This window comes from Schistocerca americana, chromosome 2 (assembly GCF_021461395.2).
Source record: "Schistocerca americana isolate TAMUIC-IGC-003095 chromosome 2, iqSchAmer2.1, whole genome shotgun sequence".
Classification (NCBI taxonomy): domain Eukaryota; kingdom Metazoa; phylum Arthropoda; class Insecta; order Orthoptera; family Acrididae; genus Schistocerca; species Schistocerca americana.
Window position 1 is genome coordinate 981,668,449 of NC_060120.1, and position 24,070 is coordinate 981,692,518.

General features: G+C 40.5%; 2 protein-coding genes across 2 annotated transcripts in view; both read left to right on the forward strand.

Moving 5' to 3' along the window:
• The window catches only part of LOC124596260 (farnesol dehydrogenase-like), a 140,623-nt gene that overhangs the window by 13,470 nt on the left and 103,083 nt on the right, over nucleotides 1–24,070 (forward strand). The window lies entirely within an intron of this gene.
• Nucleotides 11,820–13,737, forward strand: LOC124596259. The gene is made up of 4 exons (XM_047135332.1): nucleotides 11,820–12,411; nucleotides 12,508–12,655; nucleotides 12,730–12,805; nucleotides 12,969–13,737. The coding sequence occupies exons 1-4, from the start codon at nucleotides 12,113–12,115 to the stop codon at nucleotides 13,670–13,672; spliced, it is 1,227 nt and encodes a 408-aa protein (XP_046991288.1). The 5' UTR covers nucleotides 11,820–12,112; the 3' UTR covers nucleotides 13,673–13,737.

Genomic DNA, 24,070 nt, shown 5'->3' on the forward strand with positions numbered 1-24,070 from the left:
AATGTGTGATGTGCAGGAGATTAGACTAGCTCATGCAAAATATAAAACATATGATGTGAGGCTGGCATCAATCAGTGGTTAGGTTTTAGCTAGTAAGCTGCGTCAAGACAAATTAAGCTAATCAATATTATTTTATATTGGTAACAGAGATTAATACCATGTGTTTCCATTGTGGTGGATGATCGAAATATTGAGATGAATGCACAAATCAAGGGTGAAACATGCTCCTTTGTTTTCCAAGTGCTCATTTGTGCTTTTTTTGAAGGGTAAGGATTTTGTGGATAATATTTGTGAGAAGAGAGATGCGTAAATCATTGCAACGCCAAGACAAACTAAGTTAGGCTGTATTATTTTATATTGGTAACAGAATATTGTGTTGGAGGGTTCAAATATTGGGATGAAATGCAAATATCAAGGTTGGCACATTCTGTGTGTCTTTCCAAGTGCTTATTTGTGTATCTTTCGAAGGGTAAGGATGTTGTGGATAATATGTGTGAGTACAGGTATGGGAAAATGACTGCAAAGGATGCAGCTAATATTAAGCTTCTATCAAATCTTTTGGAAGCAGCATCTGGACACCAAGTAACTGTGAGAGCTTCTGACAATGCTTTTCTGTATCAAATGTGTTTCTGTGAAGAAAGGGGAATACTATTCCTTCTATGCAGACTTATTTCCTCAAGTGCTGTGTGTCAAAGACCTGTTTCAATTGAAGTCAGACTATTTTTAACGAAAACATAGATTTTGTGGGAAATACTATTGTACACATAAATGTTTATATAGATTCTTATAGTATATATTGTTAATACTTACTGTGGGAAAATAAAGCACTGTCGTTAGAATGCAATTTTTTTCACACATTGTTAATACTTACTGTGGAAAATGAAGCACTGTCGTTAAAATTCATTGTTTTCTTGTTTATTTTGCCTACATCAATCACGCTAAGGTCTGTTCTTAATATGATAGCTATGATTACACCCTCTGACATACGTTAAACAATAATGACTTTTTAGTATTGAAACATAGAACTAATATACAATACCACTATTCTGTCAAGCTATGCATTCTTCCGTGTGATTAAAAACATTGTTTCGTCCCCAGCAGAGTACTGTTGTTAAGACTTGTGCCACACAGTTCCATATGATCTACTAACAAGTGTCCGCTGATTAGCTGAGTGATTACGTGCTTGCTTCCCATCCAGCGAGCCCGGGTTCGATTTCCGGCTGGGTTGGAGAGTTTCTCCACTTGTGGACTAGGTGTTGTGTTGTCCTCATCACCATTTCATCCTCATCACCGGCACGCAAGTCGCCCAATGTGGCGTTGACTGCAATAAGACTCGAACTCGGCTGCCAAACTTCCCCAGATGGGGCCTCCTGGCCAGCAGTGGCATATACTCAGTTCATTTCATTTGCGAACAAGTGCTTTGTGTAATGCGCACTCCTCTAAGATAGGAGCAGCTGTATTCTGTATTGGGATGTATTGCAAAGAGAAAAAGAAAATCTGATTCTGTCACTGCACAAAACCATAACATACATATTGTAGAGTGCTATGTACTGTCATATGTTAAGAAGCATTACACAGTGGCTATAATCAAAATTGGAACTATGAGGTGCATGGTTTTTTAATGTATGAGCCAGATGTAGGACAAGAGGATGATGTAACATATCATCACTTTAATAGGGGATGTGAAGGGTGTGGGAGTGTATGCATTCTAGAGACATTATACTATTTCCCATGCACAGGAGCAATACTGTGACGTCAAGAGGCATCTTGGGAGAAACTGGAATGAAGAGCAGAAGGAATATGAGAAATCCATATAAAGGAGAATTGGCTGACGTTGAAAAGGACTATCAGCCTGGACTGTTGCAACAGCTTTGCATAGATGACTACTAGCTTATGGGTTCGGATAAAATGTGAGATTTGTTTAACAGAATGGATATGTGTGGCTACCTAGCGTCTGGGAGAAATGTGTACATCTTACTCCACTAAAAAGAACAAGGTTTTTAAGCGCTGATGCATAACTACAGGATGGACTGTGTAAGTCTGACCTTGTGGAGGGTTGTCTAAATGTTCTAAATGCTATTCATACAGAAGTGTTACATTAAGACAGAACCACAAAACCATCAAATATAGGTATTACTAAATTATGAATTAGTGTTGTTACAACTGTCTTGTCGATATTACTGAATCATTATAAAAGCAATGTTATTTTGTAGGTCTTAAGAGGAAGGACCACTTTGTGGAGCAGACTCAAACCATTCTCTGCTTAAGATATCTAGTATAAAGAAACATAGATGTAGTGCTACAGTTGTAACTGTTGTTTTATATCAGTAGGAAAAAAATATTCCACCAATGTGGTACTGAAAAACAGTAAGCATGTAATGGCAAGTGTATTGCTTAAGCAGGCTTTCTAGTAGATTTTCTATACCTTTAATTAAGTGTTCTATAGTTCTGTGAGATTTGATAATAAAGAAACTATTTTATATGATACTTCAGATGTATGGGGAGATTTAAGATTAGTCATTTTATAGAACAAAAGAAAAAGAAAATACCATGATACACATCTTCTGGGGTTGTGGTATTGTTGGCACAAGGTGAGTGAACATACTGCTGGTATGCACCAATTGCGACACTTTGTGGGGAAAAAAAAAACAACAATATAATACCTAGTGGGTCGCCATGCAGACCAAGCTCATGTTGAATGACTGCATTTGGAAGGGTAATTCATCCACAAAAGATAAAACGGCCTACAAAAAGCACTTAAACAAAAGACTTCTTTATGTATTGCTTCTTGGCCTGGAATCTTTACCAGGCTGAATTACACACATCAAAAAAAGTATTGCAACACCTCGATTCCGAGAGCGAGGGGGTCTAGGCACTTCACTCTGGAACCGCGCGACCGCTACTGTCGCAGGTTCGAATCCTGCCTCGGGCATGGATGTGTGTGATGTCCATAGGTTAGTTAGGTTTCAGTAGTTCTAAGTTCTAGGGGACTGATGACCTCAGATGTTAAGTCCCATAGTGCTCAGAGCCCTTTGAAACATTTGATTCCGAGAGTTCCGGAACGTGTACAGAAAATTGGAATAGAGATCAACATAAACATCATTTCTGCCCTTTTTATTGCTCATGAAAACCGCTCATTGCATGTTGTACCACCATACAGCGAGACCTTCAGATGTGGTGGTCCAAATTGCTGTACACACTGTACCTCCAATACCCAGTAGCCCGTCCTCTTACATTGATGCAGGCCTGTATCCATCATGACGCACTATCCACGATTTCATCAAGGCACTGATGGTCCAGGTCGTCCCACTCCTCAATGGCGATTCTGCGTAGACCCCCCAGAGTGGTTGGTGGATCAAGTCGTCCATAAACAGCCCTTTTCCATCTAGCCCAGGCATCTTCGATAGGGTTCATATCTGGAGAACGTGCTGGCCACTCTAGTTGAGCGATGTCGTTATCCTGAAGGATGTAATTCACAAGATATGCACGATGGGGGCGCAAATTATCGTCCATGAAGACGAATTCCTCGCCAATATGCTGCCGATATGGTTGCACTACTGGTCGGAGGATGACATTCACGTATCGTAAAGCCGTTACAGTGCCTTCAATGACCACCTATGACGTACGTTGGCACCCCAAAACAGCAGGGAACATCAACATTGCTGCACTCGCTGGGCAGTGTGTCTAAGGCGTGCAGCCTGACCAGGTTGCCTCCAAATACGTTTCCGACGATTGTCTGGTTGAAGACATATGCGACATTCATCACTGAAAAGAACGTGATGCCAAACCTCAGAGGTCCATTTGGCATGTTGTTGGGCCCATCTGTACCATGCTGTATGGTATCGTGGTTGGAAAGATCGATCTCGCCAAGGATGTTGGGAGTGAAGTTGCACATCATACAGCCTATTGTGCACAGTTTGAGTCGCAACACGACGTTCTGTGGCTGCACAAAAAGCATTATTCATCATGGTGGCGTTGCTGCCCGGGTTTCTCCGGGCCATAATCCATAGGTAGAGGTTCAATTGGTTCAAATGGCTCTGAGCACTATGGGACTCAACTTCTGAGGTCATCAGTCCCCTAGAATTTAGAATTACTTAAACATAACTAACCTAAGGACATCACACACATCCATGCCTGAGGCAGGATTCGAACCTGCGACCGGAGCGGTCGCGCGGTTCCAGATTGTAGCGCCTAGAACCGCTCGGCCACTCCGGCCGGACATAGGTAGAGGTCATCCACTGCAGTAGTAGCCCTTGAGGGGCCTCGGAGAGACATGTCTTGATTGATAGTTCCTGTGTCTCTGTATCTCCTTCATGTCCAAACAACGTCGCTTTGGTTCACTCCAAGACAACTGGACACTCCCCTTGTTGAGAGCACTTCCTGGCACAGAGTAACAATGTGGACGCTATAGAACCGAGGAATTGACCGTCTAGGCATGGATGAACTACAGACAACACGAGCTGTGTGCCTCCTTCCTGGTGGAAGGACTGGAACTGATCGGCTGTCGGACCCCCTCCAAGTAATAGGCGCTGCTCATGCATGGTTTTTTTACATCATTGGGCGGGTTTAGTGTCATCTCTGAACAGTGAAAGGGACTGTGTCTGTGAGACAATATCCACAGTCAACGTCTGTCTTCAGAAGTTCGCGGAACTGGGCTGATGCAAAACTTTTTGTGGTGTGTGCAATAGGAAATTCAACGCAGAGTGACATGCGTGCAATCACCTAGTCATAGTGGGATGCTACACAAACTCCTCTGTGTTGGCTGCTGTAAGAGAGTTTTTACTGTTAGAAATCTGAGGAGCATGTTAGAAATATATTACTTACTTGCATGTATGTCTCATTACTTTACAGGTATTTTCTGACAATCAGCTTTTCCACACGAATGCAGAATTGAAATGGCTTAAATGTCAGTTGTACAGTACCATACAGTGAAGGGTAGTATAGTATGCTAGTGTTACACATCTCAATGTAGGGACACCAGCATCGTCTGTGGATGTTCTAAGGACAGACAGCTTGACTTACATCTAGCTGTTGAATGGCCACAAATCCTAGCCACGTGTCACATAAAGACTCTGCTACTACAATTCAAATCAGTGTGTAAGTACTGGATTAAACCATATATGTCTCACTACTCTTACAGTATATAAGAATTATGAGTGGTTGTGGTTGATCTGTGAAGCAGCAGCTCCAATGTAGATATGACCTGACGAATAGTGCTGGAAGCTGTAATACTCTCAAGATCTTATGATGTAGGTATATCATATTTGAAAAAAGTGATGATGGGTTTCTCCTGAAGTATTACTGGACAAATTTAAAAGAAAACTAGGACTCTGATACCAATATGCCACTACCACTGAATATGCAGCATAGTGATCACAGGAACAGGATAAAAAAGAGTAGGACACATAAATATACATATATGTAGACAATCATTTGACAGCAGTGACTTGCAGGTGCATCTCATTTTCTCAGTGCATTCCTCATTTACTGTGAAAAGTGTGGCAGCAAGACATCTTTGGTCATTGCTCTGGGGAAACTATGCATGTTTGCTCCATTAAAACCTATCTGTAAGAGATTAGGGTATGATTGGGGGAATAAACACGATCATTATTTTACTCGATCAGTGCATGAGAGTAGGATGCAGGGGTAATCAGTACTACTGATACACTGTATACTACGCCATGCACAGTATAGCAGCTTTCAAAGTATTTCTCTATATGTAAGATGTTCCCATGTGATTAAGCTGTCTACAAGTAATCAGGTAATCGATAACTTCTGATTTTTGGTGGTGTAGTCTATCTGAACGTACACTGATGCGTCAAAATATTATGACCACCTATTTAATAACGTGTTATTCCACTTTACAAACTCAGTACAACAGAGGTTCTGATTGACATGGATTCTAAAAGCCCTTGAGAGGATTCCAGAAGTACTTGGCACCAGGTGTCTATGCACAGGTCAAGCAGTTCCCGCAATTTGCGGGGCGAGGGGGTGGGGGGGTGGGGTTTACAGGCTTGCAGCTGGCGCCCAATATGTGTTCCAATGTGTACGTAAGGTAACTCTAATACTTCACCCAGTAAAGACTTTCAAACACTAAATAACCTTAATAAAAACGCTTGAAACGGAGAAGGCTATACAGACAATGGTAATATCACTGTGTTGTTTATGATTACGATAACATTAAGGAAAAGAATCCGTTTTTAACTCAAATGGCATCGTTGAGATTAAAAAGGATCCTGTCAAATTATTCATAACACTCTATGGCCACACTTGGCATCTTCCAGGAGACCTTCAAGACTACAGTCTTCATGCCATGCAACGAAAGGCTCACCACATTCCCCCAGTGCTCTGCTCAAGGGGGAGGCTGTGTGGAGACTCCACATCGCATAACACTGCTGACTACCGATCCAACCAGACAGTGGAAAATCTCTGGTGTGCTGCCTGTGAAGCTTTAGTGAATTCTATACTTTCATGTAGAATAGACGCACAAGTTTTTTTCATCTACCATCTTCTGTAAATAAAGAGCATTCTTGTACTATATTGCGTAGTATATCGATTATACCATGACTTTACCATGTGAATCCACATGCACATCTAAGGGTTAATGCATATTTAACTAATTTCTCCATACTTTTGCATATATTTTACATTTTTAGCAATGATTTTTGAAATACAAATATTTCACCTCGATACTTTAAGAAGAAGAGAAAGACTCGAGCAAATTTCTCTTTCATTGCCCTGCTTGTGTAGAAGGTCTGTGGTCTACCATGCTTCTAAACCCACAAAAGGGCGCCTAAAATGAGGAGAACATAGCTACCACCAACGAGTAGCTCCTGATGTAACACAAAATATATGCTGCTCAACTGCTGAACATAATCTAACTAGCATTCCATAGTAATGCGACATATCTTTTAACTTCAGCACAGTCATCACGTCATGAAACTCCATTCAGTTGGTGTTCTGTTACAAACGAAGCCATCTGCTGCAGCGAAAACATTTCCAAGAATTAAAAAGTACGATTCTCAGTGAACTCTTAAACTTGTAATTAGTGTCCTGTTACTTGTAATGTGAGCGGGAGAAGAGAAAATATTACAACACCAACGGAGAAGAGCAGTGAAGCTTATTTGTTTCCATGGGGAACGTGTGTTGAAGCAGCTCTATATTACAGTGAACATTTAGAAGATCTGGAAAAGGTACCTCACATGCAATGGAGTAAAATGGAACAGTAAGTATCCCTGCTGCAGTTATTGCTTCCAACGAGAAGAGTCTCCTGAGTAAATTAGTATTTATGAAGACCTGTTTTAGTAAACACACAGCCACAGTCAGGTGTTTGGAAGGAAAAGGGATGCATTTATCCTTCGTTCTGCAGGTATACTAAGCAGCTGTCGCTAGAGACTTGCCAGAAGAAATAGAAAAGTGTCTTCATGACAAAATTGGAAAAACTGAAGCAGGGAATGTAGATTTCATGTTTCTTCATTATGTGAATAAGGAGCTACAAGAAAAATCCGGAAAAAAATTAATGCTTATTCTGTAAGTGCTACAGCCTCTTTACAGGACCATCCTGTGACTTCATATGATTAGTCTACTTTCACATTTATAATATTAGCACAGATAACAAAATCAATAAAGAAAAATTAGTTAGTTACATGTTTCATGGCTCATTTTTCATGATGGATTGTAAGATATGGAATGAGTCATTTCATGTTCACATTGCAAATTAATTTGTACTTACCATTACACTCTGAACATTTCTAAATTCCTTTTTTTCTTTCTTTCTTTTTTTTTACAAATCGAAATAATATATTCAGATGTGAGTTAGTGATTCCTACCTACCACCTTTTACACTTTATAGTAATAAAAATTCTTCTATGAAATAGAATGGGGCGTCAACAAGAAACTTTCCTATTTTGTTGTAAAATTTCACTGCTATCTGTAAGACATTTTGTATCAGTGGGTAAGGGATCAAAATTTTTTGTTGCAGCATTGTGAACCCTTTTTGTGATAAAGACACCCTTAATACGGAGTAGTGACTGTCATTTTTCCTTTTGGTATTGTAATTATGTAATTCTTGTTCCTTTTGAACTGTAGTGGATTATTCATGAGGGAAAAAATATACTGTGAAGCAGTAATGAGAATGCCCACTTCCTTAAACAGATGTATACAAGATGATTGTGGATGAGCACCACATATTATTGTTACAGCACATTTATGAGTAATGAAGAGTGTCTTTGTTAAGATGAGTTACCCCAGAACATTATTCCATGTGACATTGTTGTTGTTGTTGTTGTGGTTTTCAGGCCTGAGACTGGTTTGATACAGCTCTCCATGCTGCTCTATCCTGTGCGAGCTTCTTCATCTCCCAGTACCTACTTCAGCCTACATCCTTCAGAATCTGCTTAGTGTATTCATCTCTTGGTCTCCCTCTACGATTTTTACCCTCCATGCTGCCCTCCAGTACCAAATTGGATCCCTTGATGCCTCAGAACATGTCCTACCAACCGATCCCTTCTTCTAGTCAAGTTGTGCCAAAAACTCCTCTTCTCCCCAATTTTATTCAATACCTCCTCATTAGTTATGTGATCCACCCATCTAATCTTCAGCATTCTTCTGTAGCACCTCATTTCGAAATCTTATATTCTCTTCTTGTCTAAACTATTTATCGTCCATGTTTCACTTCCATACATGGCTACACTCCATACAAATACTTTCAGAAACGACTTCCTGAGATTTAAATCAACACTCGATGTTAACAAATTTCTCTTCTTCAGAAACGCTTTCGTGGCCATTGCCAGTCTACATTTTATATCCTCTCTATTTCGACCATCATCAGTTATTTTGCTCCCCAAATAGCAAAACTCCTTTACTACTTTAAGTGTCTCATTTCCTAATCTAATTCCCTCAGCATCACCCGACTTAATTCGACTACGTTCCATTATCCTCGTTTTGCTTTTGTTGATGTTCATCTTATATCCTCCTTTCAAGACACTATCCATTCCGTTCAACTACTCTTCCAAGTCCTTTGCTGTCTCTGACAGAATTACAATGTCATTGGCAAACCTCAAAGTTTTTATTTCTTCTCCATGGATTTTAATACCTACTCTGAACTTTTCTTTTGTTTCCTTTACTGCTTGCTCAATATATAGATTGAATAGCATCTGGGAGATACTACAACCCTGTCTCACTCCCTTCCCAACCACTGCTTCCCTTTCATACCCCTCGACTCTTATAACTGCCATCTGCTTTCCGTACAAATTGTAAATATACTTTCACTCCCTGTATTTTACCCTTGCCACCTTCTGAATTTGAAAGAGAGCATTCCAGTCAACATTGTCAAAAGCTTTCTCTAAGTCTACAAATGCTAGAAACGTAGGTTTGCCTTTCCTTAATCTTTCTTCTAAGATAAGTCGCAGGGTCAGTATTGCCTCACGTGTTCCAATATTTCTACGGAATCCAAACTGATCTTCGCCGAGGTCATCTTCTACCAGTTTTTCCATTCGTCTGTAAAGAATTCGTGTTAGTGTTTTGCAGCTGTGACTTATTAAACTGATAGTTCAGTAATTTTCACATCTGTCAACACCTGCTTTCTTTGGGATTGGAATTACTATATTCTTCTTGAAGTCTGAGGGAATTTCGCATGTCTCATACATCTTGCTCACCAGATGGTAGAGTTTTGTTAGGCCTGGCTCTACCAAAGCTGTCAGTAGTTCTAATAAAATGTTTTCTACTCCTGGGGCCTTGTTTCGACTTAGGTCTTTCAGTGCTCTGTCAAACTCTTCAAGCAGTATCATATCTCCTATTTCATCTTCCATTTCCATAATATTTTCCTCAAGAAAATCACCCCTGTATAGACTCTCTATATACTCCTTTCACCTTTCTGCTTTCCCTTCTTTGCTTAGAACTGGGTTTCCATCTGAGCTCTTGATATTCATGCAAATGGTTCTCTTTTCTCCAAAGGTCACTTTACTTTTCCTGTAGGCAGTATCTATCATACCCCTCGTGAGATAAGCCTCTACATCCTTACATTTGTCCTCTAGCCATCCCTGCTTAGCCATTTTGCACTTCCTGTCGATCTCATTTTTGACGTTTGTATTCCTTTTTAGCTGCTTCACTTACTGCATTTTTGTATTTTTGCCTTTCATCAATTAAATTCAGTATCTCTTCTGTAACCCAAGGATTTCTACTAGCCCTCCTCTTTTTACTTACTTGATCCTCTGCTGCCTTCACTATTTCATTCCTCAAAGCTACCCATTCTTCTTCTACTGTATTTCTTTCCCCCATTCCTGTCAATTGTTCCCTTATGCTCTCCCTGAAACTCTGTACAACCTCTGGTTCTTTCAGTTTATCCAGGTGCCATCTCCTTAAATTCCCACCTTTTTGCAATTTCTTCAGTTTTAATCTACAGTTCCTAACCAATAGATTGTGGTCAGAGTCCACATCTGCCCCTGGAAAAGTCTTACAATTTAAAATCTGGTTCCTAAATCTCTGTCTTACCATTATATAATCTATCTGAAACCTTTTAGTATCTCCAGGGTTCTTCCATGTACACAACCTTCTTTCATGGTCCTTGAACTAAGTGTTAGCTATGATTAAGTTATGCTCCGTGCAAAATTCTACCAGACGGCTTCCTCTTTCAGTTCTTACCCCCAGTCCATATTCACCTACTACGTTTCCTGCTCTTCCTTTTCTTACTGTCGAATTCCAGTCACCCATGACTATTAAATTTTCGCCTCCCTTCACTATCTGAATAGTAATGTGACATTATTGAATGAAAATATGTCAACTTTGTGATTAGTCTCTCCTCAATGTATGCAATACTTCTGAGGTGCAAATGTGGACTAAGTAAGTTGTTTTAGGAGTCCAAAAATGTGCTTCTTCCAGTTTAAATTCTCAGCAATATAGATACCTAAGAATTTTGAACTGGGTGTAACCATCCACAGAAAACCAGAAAATGATACATTTAAAAATATTTACCATTTCTTCTCTTTCTGTATGTACACTTCGATTGATTACAGTACTAGTGTCATCTGCAAAAAGAACTAATTCTGCTTGTTGTGTATCTCACAGAAGATCGTTTACAGGAACAGTAGTGCACCTAGGGGAACGCCATGTATGATTTCTCTCCAGTCGCAATTTTGTTCCTGGGCTGTATTGCTTGTTTTACTAGGTACAGTTTTCTGCATCATTTTGGTTAGATATGATATCATCAATTGGTTGGCTTTACTAACAGTTCCATAAAACGTCAGTTTATCTAGAAGAATGTCTTACAGAGGCCACAGAAAATACCAACCGTCCCTTGTAAAATCTGGTGAGCGTACGTGTAAATGGCATTCTCAGAAGAGCAGTCTTTCTGAAACCCGAACTGCGTTTTGCTAAGGGTGCTATTGTTGCTAAGGTGACAAACTGTTCTAGAATACGTCATCTTCTCAAAAATTTTGGAGAATGATGTCAGTAGTGAAACTGGAAAATTGTAATAAGAATTAGTTTTATGTATGTAGCGATTTAAAAACGTATTATGTGTTATTACAATGTGTTACGTGACCACTGTAATTGAATTGCAATTCTTCCCACTTTCGTCAAATTTACTGTCATGCTAATGTGAAAACAGAATAAGAATAATGAAATGTTTTTAAATGGAATTTTATTATTTTATTTTAGTGCGTATGCAAAGCATATTGAGGTCACCACTTCGAGTAAAACATTTTGTGAACTGTTCCGAAATTTAAAAAGGAATATGTGTTTTACTAGCGATTTCTTTTAACTTGTCGCATGTTATTCTCTTTTCAATCTGCGAAGTTGGGTACCCTGGCGGTCGTCGCGTTCGAAAACAAACCACAAGTGTCAGCCAATTGTTTAGTGTTTACGAAGGTTTTACTGTCTTAGTGTTTTCACATCGACTGCTCGGGTGCTTTGCGCTGTTATGTTGCGTAGAGCTGGCTGAGCTTCGTATGAAGTGCTGCCGTTCGTTGCGTGTTTTATATATTATTTTAAGTTAAAAACAAAACAGTGATGTGTTCGTGATATATCGTGTAACAGTCAAGTATGCTCGTGGGTGTTAACTATACATTTTCTCAAAGTTTATTAGCAATTATATGTATTTATATAACAAAATAATATGTCAGAAGAAGTATTGGCGGCAGCGGCGTTAGCCCTGATTATTTTAGCTAAAAGGAGAAAAGAACGTCGAAAGAAAACTAAGCGTTGCTGGGTGCAGCCCTGGCTGCAAACAAGAGATGAAGAAGGAAGAGGAATTTATAATACGTTAATGAATGAGGAGAGACCAGAAGATCCGCTTGAATTTTCCAGATTTGTGCGGATGGATTGTGCATGTTTTGACAAGCTACTGTCATTTATTGGCGTGCATATTCGTAAGGCAAACACCGTCATGAGGGACTCAATTTCGCCGACCCAAAGGTAAGACAAATTCGTTTCTTCTCAGTGTGTCTTTCATTAGTATGTAAGTTGTTTTGTCTGGCGGTGCTGTATATCTTTCTTCCTATTGTGCTACAGGCTGGCAGTAACATTGCAGTATTTAACAACAGGAGAGACCTATCAGAGCCTGTCAGTTGCTCACAGAATTTCTGTTCCATGTATTTCGAAAATGGTTATGGAAGTGTGTTCCGCAATTTGCAGTACATTGAAAGACAAGTATTTAAAGGTATGTGCTTTATTTTTGAGGGGTCGACAGGTTCAATGTGCAGGGGTTACATTTTAATTCCTATTATGTTGCAGGCTCCAGCTACAGAGAAAGAATGGGAAATAATTGCAAGAGAGTTCGATGATTTATGGCAGTTTCCACATTGTATAGGTGAGCTACATGTAGATGCAAAGTCAATGAGCTTTTTAATTCTAATTTCTAAAAAAATATATTTCAGCATATGGAAACCGTTATGGGTACATTTCTATTAGTATTTCAATAACACAACTACATTGAACTGTATTATCTGTACTTCCCCTTACTTTATTTTCAGGTGCTCTGGATGGGAAACACATTGCATTCTCTCCTACACAATTTAGTGACTCTTTTGACAATAAGAAATTTAATAGCATAGTTTTGCTTGCTGTTGTGGATGCACGATATCGTTTCATACTTGTGGATATTGTTTGTAGCAACAAAGGCAATGATGTGGATGTGTATGTCAATAGCAAAATTGGTACTGCACTGCAAGAGAATTCACTCAAAGTTCCGCAGGAAAGAGTTCTTAATTGCAGCAGCATTTCAGTACCTTATGTAATGGTAGCAGGTGATGCTTTTAGCCTACAGCCATATATTGTGAAACCTTACAAGCACTGTGAAGGTGAAAAGTCCAAAACTTTCAACAGCAGATTATCAAGGGCAAGACATGTAGTTGATAATGCTTTCAGTATTTTGGCACGCCGTTTTAGAGTTGTGTTACGTACAATAAAGCTACCTATAGAGAAAACTGAAGTTCTTATCAAAACAGTGTGTCTTTTACATAATTTCTTGATAGATGAAGCAGACAGCACCTATCTGTCAAGCATGAACTCTGTGAACACTGGCCAAGACCAAGTAGAGGGTACTTCTTGCAGTGAGGATTGCATTTTGCAAAGCATCCATCAACAACAGGAAAACCACATATCATCGGCTGCAATAGATGTCCGTGACAAGTTTTGTGAATATTTCAGCACCAGTGAATATGTACCACAGCAGTAGAATTTTGTAAATAAATTTACTGTCATATATTTCATAGGAATATTATTAAATTTCTATTTTGAGTATTCTGCAGCTGGAAATACCATGTGATAATATATTTTTATGGTGTCTCCTTGTGTATGTATGATGTGTTGGTGGCAGCAGTCAGCAGATAAAAGCGCTTATTTATTTATTTGTTTGTTTATTTATTTATCCTGCTGTGATTAGGGCTATTCAGCCCTCTCTTATGTCTGACCAGCATTTCAGACATAAAGTACTTTTTTTTTTTTTACATCATAGTTACCTAAGAAATAACAACTGTTGTAAGACAAATAGTACTACAGTGATTTGAGTGTCTGTTGTGACAATGTGAATAAATAAGACTGGCTATGAACTAATAAAGTTAATACTAGCTGCACTTGTACTACTACTACTACTACTACTACTACTACAACTACAACTGTTGTTGTTGTTGTTGTTGCTGCTGCTGCTGCCACTAATAGTGATAATAACATATATGAAGTATTTATAGGTATACAAAATAGATATTTTCTGATACAGCAAGTTCTAAGACCTGCTAAGAATACTGTGAAAAGAGGAAGATCTGGTTGGAAAGAGAAGTGTACAAGGGTAACAAGTGTGTTCAGATGCAATGGTAATCATTATTTTCCTTTAGTGTTCTAAAGCTAGGGATGTCATTCAGTTCTCTAATATAATTCAGGAGGTTGTTCAGAGTTGATTTGTTGCTACTGAGGAGGATTTTGAGAAAGTGGTTGAATGATGGGGTGGGCAGAATGGATTTTGTTCTGATGGCAATGGGTGCTTCTGCCGTGTTGTTCAGACAAAAGCTTTAAGATCAAGGAGAGAGATGAGGGACAGTGTACATTGGTAAGATATTAGAGAAGATAGAGGGCGTGGAAATCTGTGACACACAGTCAGGATAGCTATGCATGTTGTTGTGGTGGTCTTCAGTCCAAAGATTGGTTTGATGCAGCTCTCCGTACTACTGTCTTATGTGCAAGACTCTCCATCACTGAGTAGCTACTGCAGCCTACATCCTTTTGAATCTTGTTACTATATTCATCTCTTGGTCTCCCTCTATGACTTTTACTTCCCACACTTTTCTCCAGTACTAAATTGTTGATCCTATGATGTCTCAGAATGTGTCCTTTTAACTGATCTTTTCTCCTATTTAGGCTGTGCCACAATATTTTTTTTCTCATTAGTTGTGTGATCTACCCGTCTAATCTTCAGCATTTTTTTGTAGCACTACATTTCAAAAGCTTCTATTGTCTCTTTGTGTAAACTGTGTAGCCTACCATCTATGTTTCCCTTCCATACATGGCTGCACTCCATACAAACACTTTCAGAAAAGACTTCCTGACACTTAAATTTATTCGCAATGTTAACAAATTTCTCTTCTTCAGAAACTCTTTTCTTGCCATTGCTACTTTCCATTTTATATTCTCACGAATTCGTCAGTTATTTTTCTGCTCAAATAGTGAAACTTGCCTATTGTGTCTCATTTCCTTATGTAATTCCCTCACCATCACCTGATATTACAACACTACATTCCATTGTTCTCGTTTTGTTTTTGTTGATGTTCATCTTATATCCTGCTTTCAAGACACTGTCCATTCCATTCAACTGATCTAGCAAGACCTTTTGCTGTCTCTGACAGAATTACAATGTCGTCGGCGAACTTCAAAGTTTTTATTTCTACTCACTGGACTGTAATTCCTACTCCAATTTTTTCTTTTGTTTCCTTTACTGCTTGCTCGATGTACAAATTGAATAACATCGGGGATAGGATAAAACCCTGTCTCACTCCCTTCTTAACCACTGCTTCCTTTTCATGTCCCTAGGCTCTTGTAACTGCTCTCTGCTTACCTCACGAGTTTCTCCCTGCATTTTACCCTTCATAACCTCAGAATTTCAAAACAGTATTCCAGTCAACATCATCAGAATAATTCTCTAAGTCTACAAGTGCTATAATCATAGGTTTGCCTTTCTTTAACCTATCTTCTAAGATAAGTTGTGAGGTCTGTATTGCATTGCATGTTCCAATATTTCTCTGGAAGCCGAATTGATCGTCCCCAAGTCGGCTTCTACCGGCTTTTCCATTCTTCTGTGAAGAATTTCTTAGTAGTATTTTGCAGCCATGACTTATTAAACTGAATAGTTTGTTAATATTCACACCTGCCAGAACCTGCTTTCTTTGGTATTGGAGTAATAAGTTTTGTCATGGCTGGCTCTCCCAAGGCTATCAATAGTTGTAATAGAATCTCGTCTACTCCTAGGTCCTTGTTTTCACTTGCGTCTTTCAGTGCTGTATCAGTTCTTCTCGCAGTATCGTATCTCCCATCTCACTTTCACCTACTTCTTCTTCCATATATATAATATTGCCCTAGAGCACATCTCCCTAGTGTAGACCCTCTATATATTCCTTCCACCTTTCAGCTTTCCCTTCTTTGCTTAGGACTGGTTTTCCTTTTCTTCAAAGAGCTCTTTAATTTTCGTGCTGACGGTATCTATCTTTCCACTATTGATATATGATTCTAAACTCTTACAATTGTCCTCTAGCCATTCCTGCTTAGCCATTTTGCACTTCCTGTCAATCTCGTTTTTTAGAAGTTTGTATTCCCTTTCACCTACTTCATTAATTGCATTTTTATAGTTTCTTCTTTCATCAGTCAAATTCAGTCTCTCTTGTGTTATCCAGGGATTTCTACTAGGCCATGTCTTTTTACCTACTTGATTCTCTGCCACCTTCACTTTTTCATCTCTCAAAGCTACCTATTCTTCCTCTACTATATTCATTTCACCTGTTCTAGTCTACCTTTGGCTAATACTCCCTCTGAAACTCTCAACAACCTCTCATTCTTTAACTTCGTCCAGGTCCCATCTCCTTCATTTCCTACCTTTTTGCTATTTCTTCAGTTTTAATCTACAGTTCGTAGCCAATAAATTGTGATCAGAGTCCCTGGAAATGTCTAAAGGTTTAATATCTGATTCAAAAATCTGTCTTGCCATTATATAATCAATCTGAACCCTTCCATTGTCTCCAGGTCTCTTCCCTGTAGACAATGTTCTTTCTTCAGACTGGCCTCAGCAGCCTATGACTGTGCTCGTGTGTGTGTGTGTGTGTGTGTTGCGACATAAAATCCTTGCTGTATGGTGAGTAGCAATGTATCCATCTAATAATATTGTCATATAATGAACACAGACATTCATAACCAATTCCAGGCACTTTGAGCTTTCCTGAGAAAGGCCGTGCAGGGTAACATTGCTCTAATGAATAATTGGCTGTATAAGTGTTTGTATAAGTTTTTTTATTGCTTTGTTGTGGTTTTTAATGAAAATTTTTTAAAGAAATTTGACAGTCAAGTCAAATAGAGATGCAACTAATCATTACAGTTCGTTGTAACTCATTAATTTCCCTACTCAAGTAGATGAGGTTTGTGATATACTGATACCTAAAGCATTCCTGTGACAAGCATGCATTAATCGTATGCATGTCCTGCAATACACCATGTCATGATGTATACAGGCAGTCACATCACAGAACTTAGCATCATACGTAGTTTTGAAACACTCTTAAGAAAATAGTGAGGGTTATTGATGACAGAACAATGAGAAAGTTTTAAAGACGCTGGCTGAGGTGAAGTGTACAGTGAACCTAATGCAAGCTATAAAATCAAATTACTTCTTAATAAGTTTGTAGCCTTTTTAAAACACTGTTCTCAAACCAAGAATTAAGTTTAGAATTGGGAAGTGTTCAAAGAAACACTCTATCACTATAGTTTCCAGAGTATTTTCACAATGAAAAACATAAATCTACAATATAGTCAGAACAAGAAGGGGTCTCTAAATACTTCATTACTATAAACAATACAACATTTTAAGAAACACTGTAAAACGTCCAAAAGTGTGTACAACTTATTAGAAGTTGCTATAGCAGATTATGAAACCAAATCTTGTTGGTGCTGCTGTTGTTATTACTGTTGGTCGTTATTACCATCGTCGTCGCCCTTAGTCTGAAGACTGGTTTGATACCGCTCTCCATGTTAGACAGTCATGTGCAAGTCTCTTCATCTCTGAATAAGTTCTGCAGCCACAATCCTTTTGTACCTGGTTGTTATAGTCAGGCCATGCCCTATATTTACAATTTTTTGTTAGTAAGTTTCATGTTGCATGGATCAAAAAATGGTTCAAATGGCTCTGAGCACTATGGGACTCAACTGCTGAGGTCATAAGTCCCCTAGAACTTAGAACTACTTAAATCTAACTAACCTAAGGACAACACACACATCCATGCCCGAGGCAGGATTCGAACCTGCAACCTTAGCGGTTGCGCGGTTCCAGACTGTAGCGCCAGAACCGCTCGGCCACCAGCGGCCGGCCTGCATGGATCATTTTGCACCATAAATTGTAATGATGTGGAATGAGTCATTTTACATTCATATGTCAAATTAATCTGTAAGTATGGTTACATACTTAACAGTTACAGTTTTTTATATATATATATATATATATATATATATATATATATATATATAAACAAAGATGATGTGACTTACCAAATGAAAGTGCTGGCAGGTCGACAGACACACAAACAAACACAAACATACACACAAAATTCAAGCTTTCGCAACAAACTGTTGCCTCATCAGGAAAGAGGGAAGGAGAGGGAAAGACGAAAGGATGTGGGTTTTAAGGGAGAGGGTAAGGAGTCATTCCAATCCCGGTAGTGGAAAGACTTACCTTAGGGGGGAAAAAGGACAGGTATACACTTGCACACACATACACATATCCATCCACACATATACAGACACAAGCAGACATATTTAAAGACAAAGAGTTTGGCCAGAGATGTCAGTCGAGGCAGAAGTGCAGAGGCAAAGATGTTGTTGAATGACAGGTGAGGTATGAGTGGCGGCAACTTGAAATTAGTGGAGATTGAGGCCTGGTGGATAACGGGAAGAGAGGATATATTGAAGAGCAACAAACTGTCCATTCGCATGAATGGACACAGGCAGACAGTGTTTGTTGGTAATGAGGATCACCCTGTGGCTAAACATGCCTTGGTGCACGGCCAGCACATCTTGGCACAGTGTTACACCGTCCGGTTTATCTGGATACTTCCCACCAACACCAACCTATCCGAACTCCGGAGATGGGAACTTGCTCTTCAATATATCCTCTCTTCCCGTTACCCACCAGGCCTCAATCTCCGCTAATTTCAAGTTGCCGCCACTCATACCTCACCTGTCATTCAACATCATCTTTGCATCTGCACTTCCGCCTCGACTGACATCTCTGCCCAAACTCTTTGTCTTTAAATATGTCTGCTTGTGTCTGTATATGTGTGGATGGATATGTGTGTGTGTGTGTGCAAGTGTATACCCGTCCTTTTTTCCCCCTAAGGTAAGTCTTTCCATTCCCGGGATTGGAATGACTCCTTACCCTCTCCCTGAAAACTCACTTCCTTTCGTCTTTCCCTCTCCTTCCCTCTTTCCTGACGAAGCAACCGTTTGTTGCGAAAGCTAGAATTTTGTGTGTATGTTTGTGTTTGTTTGTGTGTCTATCGACCTGCCAGCGCTTTCGTTCGATAAGTCACATCATCTTTGTTTTTAGATATATTTTTCCCACGTGGAATGTTTCCCTCTATTATATTGATATCATTAATTTGAACCCAACAATTACGTTTGTTATTGTCACTGTTGCATTTTGAAATCTTTTCTGTCGTCTTATTTTCTCTTTCTGTTTTTGCCAGTAGTATCACTTTGTATTCACCTTCTCCTTTTTACCGTAATCTGCTATACAATTTCATCCCGCCTATATATACTCAATAATACGTAACCCACTTCCAAACCATAACCAAAAAAATTTTTTTTGCCACTTTCAACACTACCGCCGCTATAAAATCCACCATTTCTAGTTCACAAACAGTTCCTTTCACCTTTTAAACAAGCATTTCGGCTAGTTCTAATAACTTTTGCTTTATTTCCATTTTTCCCACATCACTGATAATTTGTAGCCGCTTCCCACAGGTTTTAACGTCATTATTTCTTCGTCAGACAATTGTTAGCCTCATTTTCATAATCTGCCACCATAAAACCACTCCTTTTAATATATTACCCGCAGTTTTCTCGAAATTTTCTCGAATTTCTCCGTCCTTTAACGCGTTTTGGCGGCAACACAACCACCTAACCTTTGTGCACATCGTTGTCTACCAACCCAAGTCCAACATAGCCCAGCTGTAACCAACACCTTTTCGTCTTTCTTCACACCAGTTCTCCAGTTACTTTCCAGTTCACCTTTATCTCTCCCCATATATTTTTATTTTCATTTTCATTTCAGCCTCACGTTACACTTTCCACCTTCTAATACTATGTCACCCTCACAACGACCCCATTAAGTTTTATTTACATTCCCTCCGCAAACATGCCTTCGCCCTAGCCAGATTACGCTCCCATATTCTATTTTCTCAGGCTTGTCTGACATTTGGCATTACCCCCAAAGGCCTCACACTTAAAGTTCCTGTCTCTGGCTGCAACCCTTCTTTCCATCAGTCCCTATACCAGTTCCAAACTGAACAATCCATTGCCCTCACCCACCTAATCCTTCACCTACACATCAACTCAGCCAATGAACACACCCGTCAACTCCTATCCTTAAAAAAAGTCCTTAATCTTTCCTCTCCCACATCCACACCGGCTGTTCAGAGCATCCTCCTACAGGCCAACCGTAAATTAGAACAGCATGCCACCCTCCACCTCAAAAAACTATCCAATCTCCTGGTTTCCCACCTCCGGAAAGGCAACTCACTCACCCTTCACAACCTTTCCAGCAAACCTCAACCTCCTCTCATTGCACACAAACCCAGTCTCTCCCATCTACTTAATCTCCCACTTCCAGCTCCACTCCCTCCAAAACCTCAAAATTCCAATCAACACAATCTGGAACAACACCCCAATTCAGTAGTTAACCTTTCCTCCAAACCTCTCTCCCAATCCGAAACCTCTGTCCTATCCAAAGGCTTCACCTTCAGCCCCACTCCCAGATTCAACCAAACAGCCCTCGTCAAAGATTTGCTGTTCCACACTCGTACTCTCTGCTGGAAATATCACTTTGCCACAAAGAAAAATGATCCTAATCCTACTCCTAATGATCCAACTCCCCGAGACACCTTCCAAATTGAACCCTGCCTGGAACAGTTCCATCCTCCGTCGCAGCGGGACCCACCTCCTCTTCCTCAAAATCACCCTCTCCAAACCTTCCAGGAATTTCTGACTTCCAGCCTTGCATCTCAATCCTTCTTAAAAAACCTTAATCCTACTCCCATCACCACTGCTGAAGCCCAGGCTATCCGTGATCTGAAGGCTGACCGATCCATCGTCATTCTTCCTGCGGACAAGGGTTCCACGACCGTGGTACTTGATCGTCGGGAGTATGTGGCTGAGGGACTGCGTCAGCTTTCAGACAACACCACATACAAAATTTGCCAAGGTAACCCCATTCCCGATGTCCAGGCGGAGCTTCAAGGAATCCTCAGAACCTTAGGCCCCCTGCAAAACCTTTCACCTGACTCCATCAACCTCCTGACCCCACCGACACCCCGCACCCCTACCTTCTACCTTCTTCCTAAAATCCACAAACCCAATCATCCCGGCCGCCCCATTGTAGCTGGTTACCAAGCCCCCACAGAACGTATCTCTGCCTCCATAGATCAACACCTTCAACCCATGACATGCAGTCTCCCATCCTTCATCAAAGACACCAACCACTTTCTCGAACGCCTGGAATCCTTACCCAATCTGTTACCCCCGGAAACCATCCTTGTAACCATTGATGCCACTTCCTTATACACAAATATTCCGCACGTCCAGGGCCTCGCTGCGATGGAGCATTTCCTTTCACGCCAATCACCTGCCACCCTACCTAAAACCTCTTTCCTCATCACCTTAGCCAGCTTCATCCTGACCCACAACTTCTTCACTTTTGAAGGCCAGACATACCAACAATTAAAGGGAACAGCCAAGGGTGCCAGGATGGCCCCCTCGTACGCCAACCTATTCATGGGTCGCTTAGAGGAAGCCTTCTTGGTTACCCAGGCCTGCCAACCCAAAGTTTGGTATACATTTATTGATGACATCATCATGATCTGGACTCACAGTGAAGAATAACTCCAGAATTTCCTCTCCAACCTCAACTCCTTTGGTTCCATCAGATTCACCTGGTCCTACTCCAAATCCCATGCCACTTTCCTTGACGTTGACCTCCACCTGTCCTATGGCCAGCTTCACACGTCTGTCCACATCGAACCCACCAACAAGCAACAGTACCTCCATTATGACAGCTGCCACCCATTCCACATCAAACGGTCCCTTCCCAACAGCCTAGGTCTTTGTGGCAAATGAATCTGCTCCAGTCCGGAATCCCTGAACCATTACACCAACAACCTGACAACAGCTTTTGCATCCCGCAACTACCCTCCCGACCTGCTACAGAAGCAAATAACCAGAGCCACTTCCTCATCCCCTCAAACCCAGAATCCCCCACAGAAGAACCACAAAAGTGCCCCACTTGTGACAGGATACTTTCCGGGACTGGATCAGACTCTGAATGTGGCTCTCCAGCAGGGATACGACTTCCTCAAATCCTGCCCTGAAATGAGATCCATCCTTCATGAAATCCTCCCCACTCCACCAAGAGTGTCTTTCCGCCATCCACCTAACCTTTGTAACCTGTTAGTTCATCCCTATGAAATCCCCAAACCACCTTCCCTACCCTCTGGCTCCTACCCTTGTAACCGCCCCCGGTGTAAAACCTGTCCCACGCACCCTCCCACCACCACCTACTCCAGTCCTGTAACCCGGAAGGTGTACACGATCAAAGGCAGAGCCACATGTGAAAGCACCCACGTGGATTTACCAACTGACCTGCCTACACCGTGATGCATTCTATGTGGGAATGACCAGCAACAAACTGTCCATTCACATGAATGGACACAGGCAGACAGTGTTTGTTGGTAATGAGGATCACCCTGTGGCTAAACATGCCTTGGTGCACGGCCAGCACATCTTGGCACAGTGTTACACCGTCCGGGTTATCTGGATACTTCCCACCAACACCAACCTATCCGAACTCCGGAGATGGGAACTTGCTCTTCAATATATCCTCTCTTCCCGTTACCCACCAGGCCTCAATCTCCGCTAATTTCAAGTTGCCGCCACTCATACCTCACGTGTCATTCATCATCTTTGCCTCTGCACTTCTGTCTCGACTGACATCTCTGCCCAAACTCTTTGTCTTTAAATATGTCTGCTTGTGTCTGTATATGTGTGGATGGATATGTGTATGTGTGTGCAAGTGTATACCTGTCCTTTTTCCCCCCTAAGGTAAGTCTTTCCACTACCGGGATTGGAATGACTCCTTACCCTCTCCCTTAAAACCCACTTCCTTTCGTCTTTCCCTCTCCTTCCCTCTTTCCTGACGAAGCAACCGTTTGTTGCAAAAGCTAGAATTTTGTGTGTATGTATGTGTTTGTTTGTGTGTCTAGTCAGGGAGACATATGGTGTTGGGCTTATCTCTGTTCTGAGGCACAATGACTGACCTCATTTAATCTGTTCTGTTAGGAGAATTAATTTAGGGTCGGAATGGCTGCTTGAATCAGGTATGAGGTCTCATATTGGTGTGGTTCCTGTTGACTCTATCGACTCTATCAGTAGGTGTGACTATACTAGGCATGGCCTTCACCTTGGAAGGGAAGGGAAAATGGTCTGGGCTAATAGCAAATACCTAAAGAAAGGGGGGGGGGGCACTATGGCACTCTTACATGTGGTAAATCACAAATGGTTACAAGTGGCAGAACAGCAGTTTTTTTCGGGCAGGAAAAAAGGATGTTCACAGACAGGTAGAAAATGACATTCACATTGATAAAACAGGTAGCCAAAAAGCAAATTTTAATATACACAATTGATGCAAACTGGAGACGTTCAGAAACTGACAGGAAAATTAGTATCCTTATTGCATCAGACTATCCAAGGACTGAGGGGTAAGCTTAAAGAGTTGCTTATTTGGTTTAATAATTAGAGTTCAACAAACCAGTTGACATAACCTGCCTCTCTGCACATCATTTGACCACTGGTATAGATATGTTAAATGTTACAGAATTTAGTTTAGTGTCTTACTTCTGTAGAGAAAATATGGAGAAAGGAGGAGTTGCCACATGAAACTGTTTTAATTTCAAGAATACTGAGGTTAATAAATTTTGCTCAGAGTAGCAATTAGAAGCTTTTGCAGCAGAATTAGTATTCCATCATAAGTCCTTTATAATGGTAAGTGTATACAGAGCACCTTTAGGAAACCAACATCTTCATAAAAAATCTGGAAGTTCTGTTGTCCCACTCACAA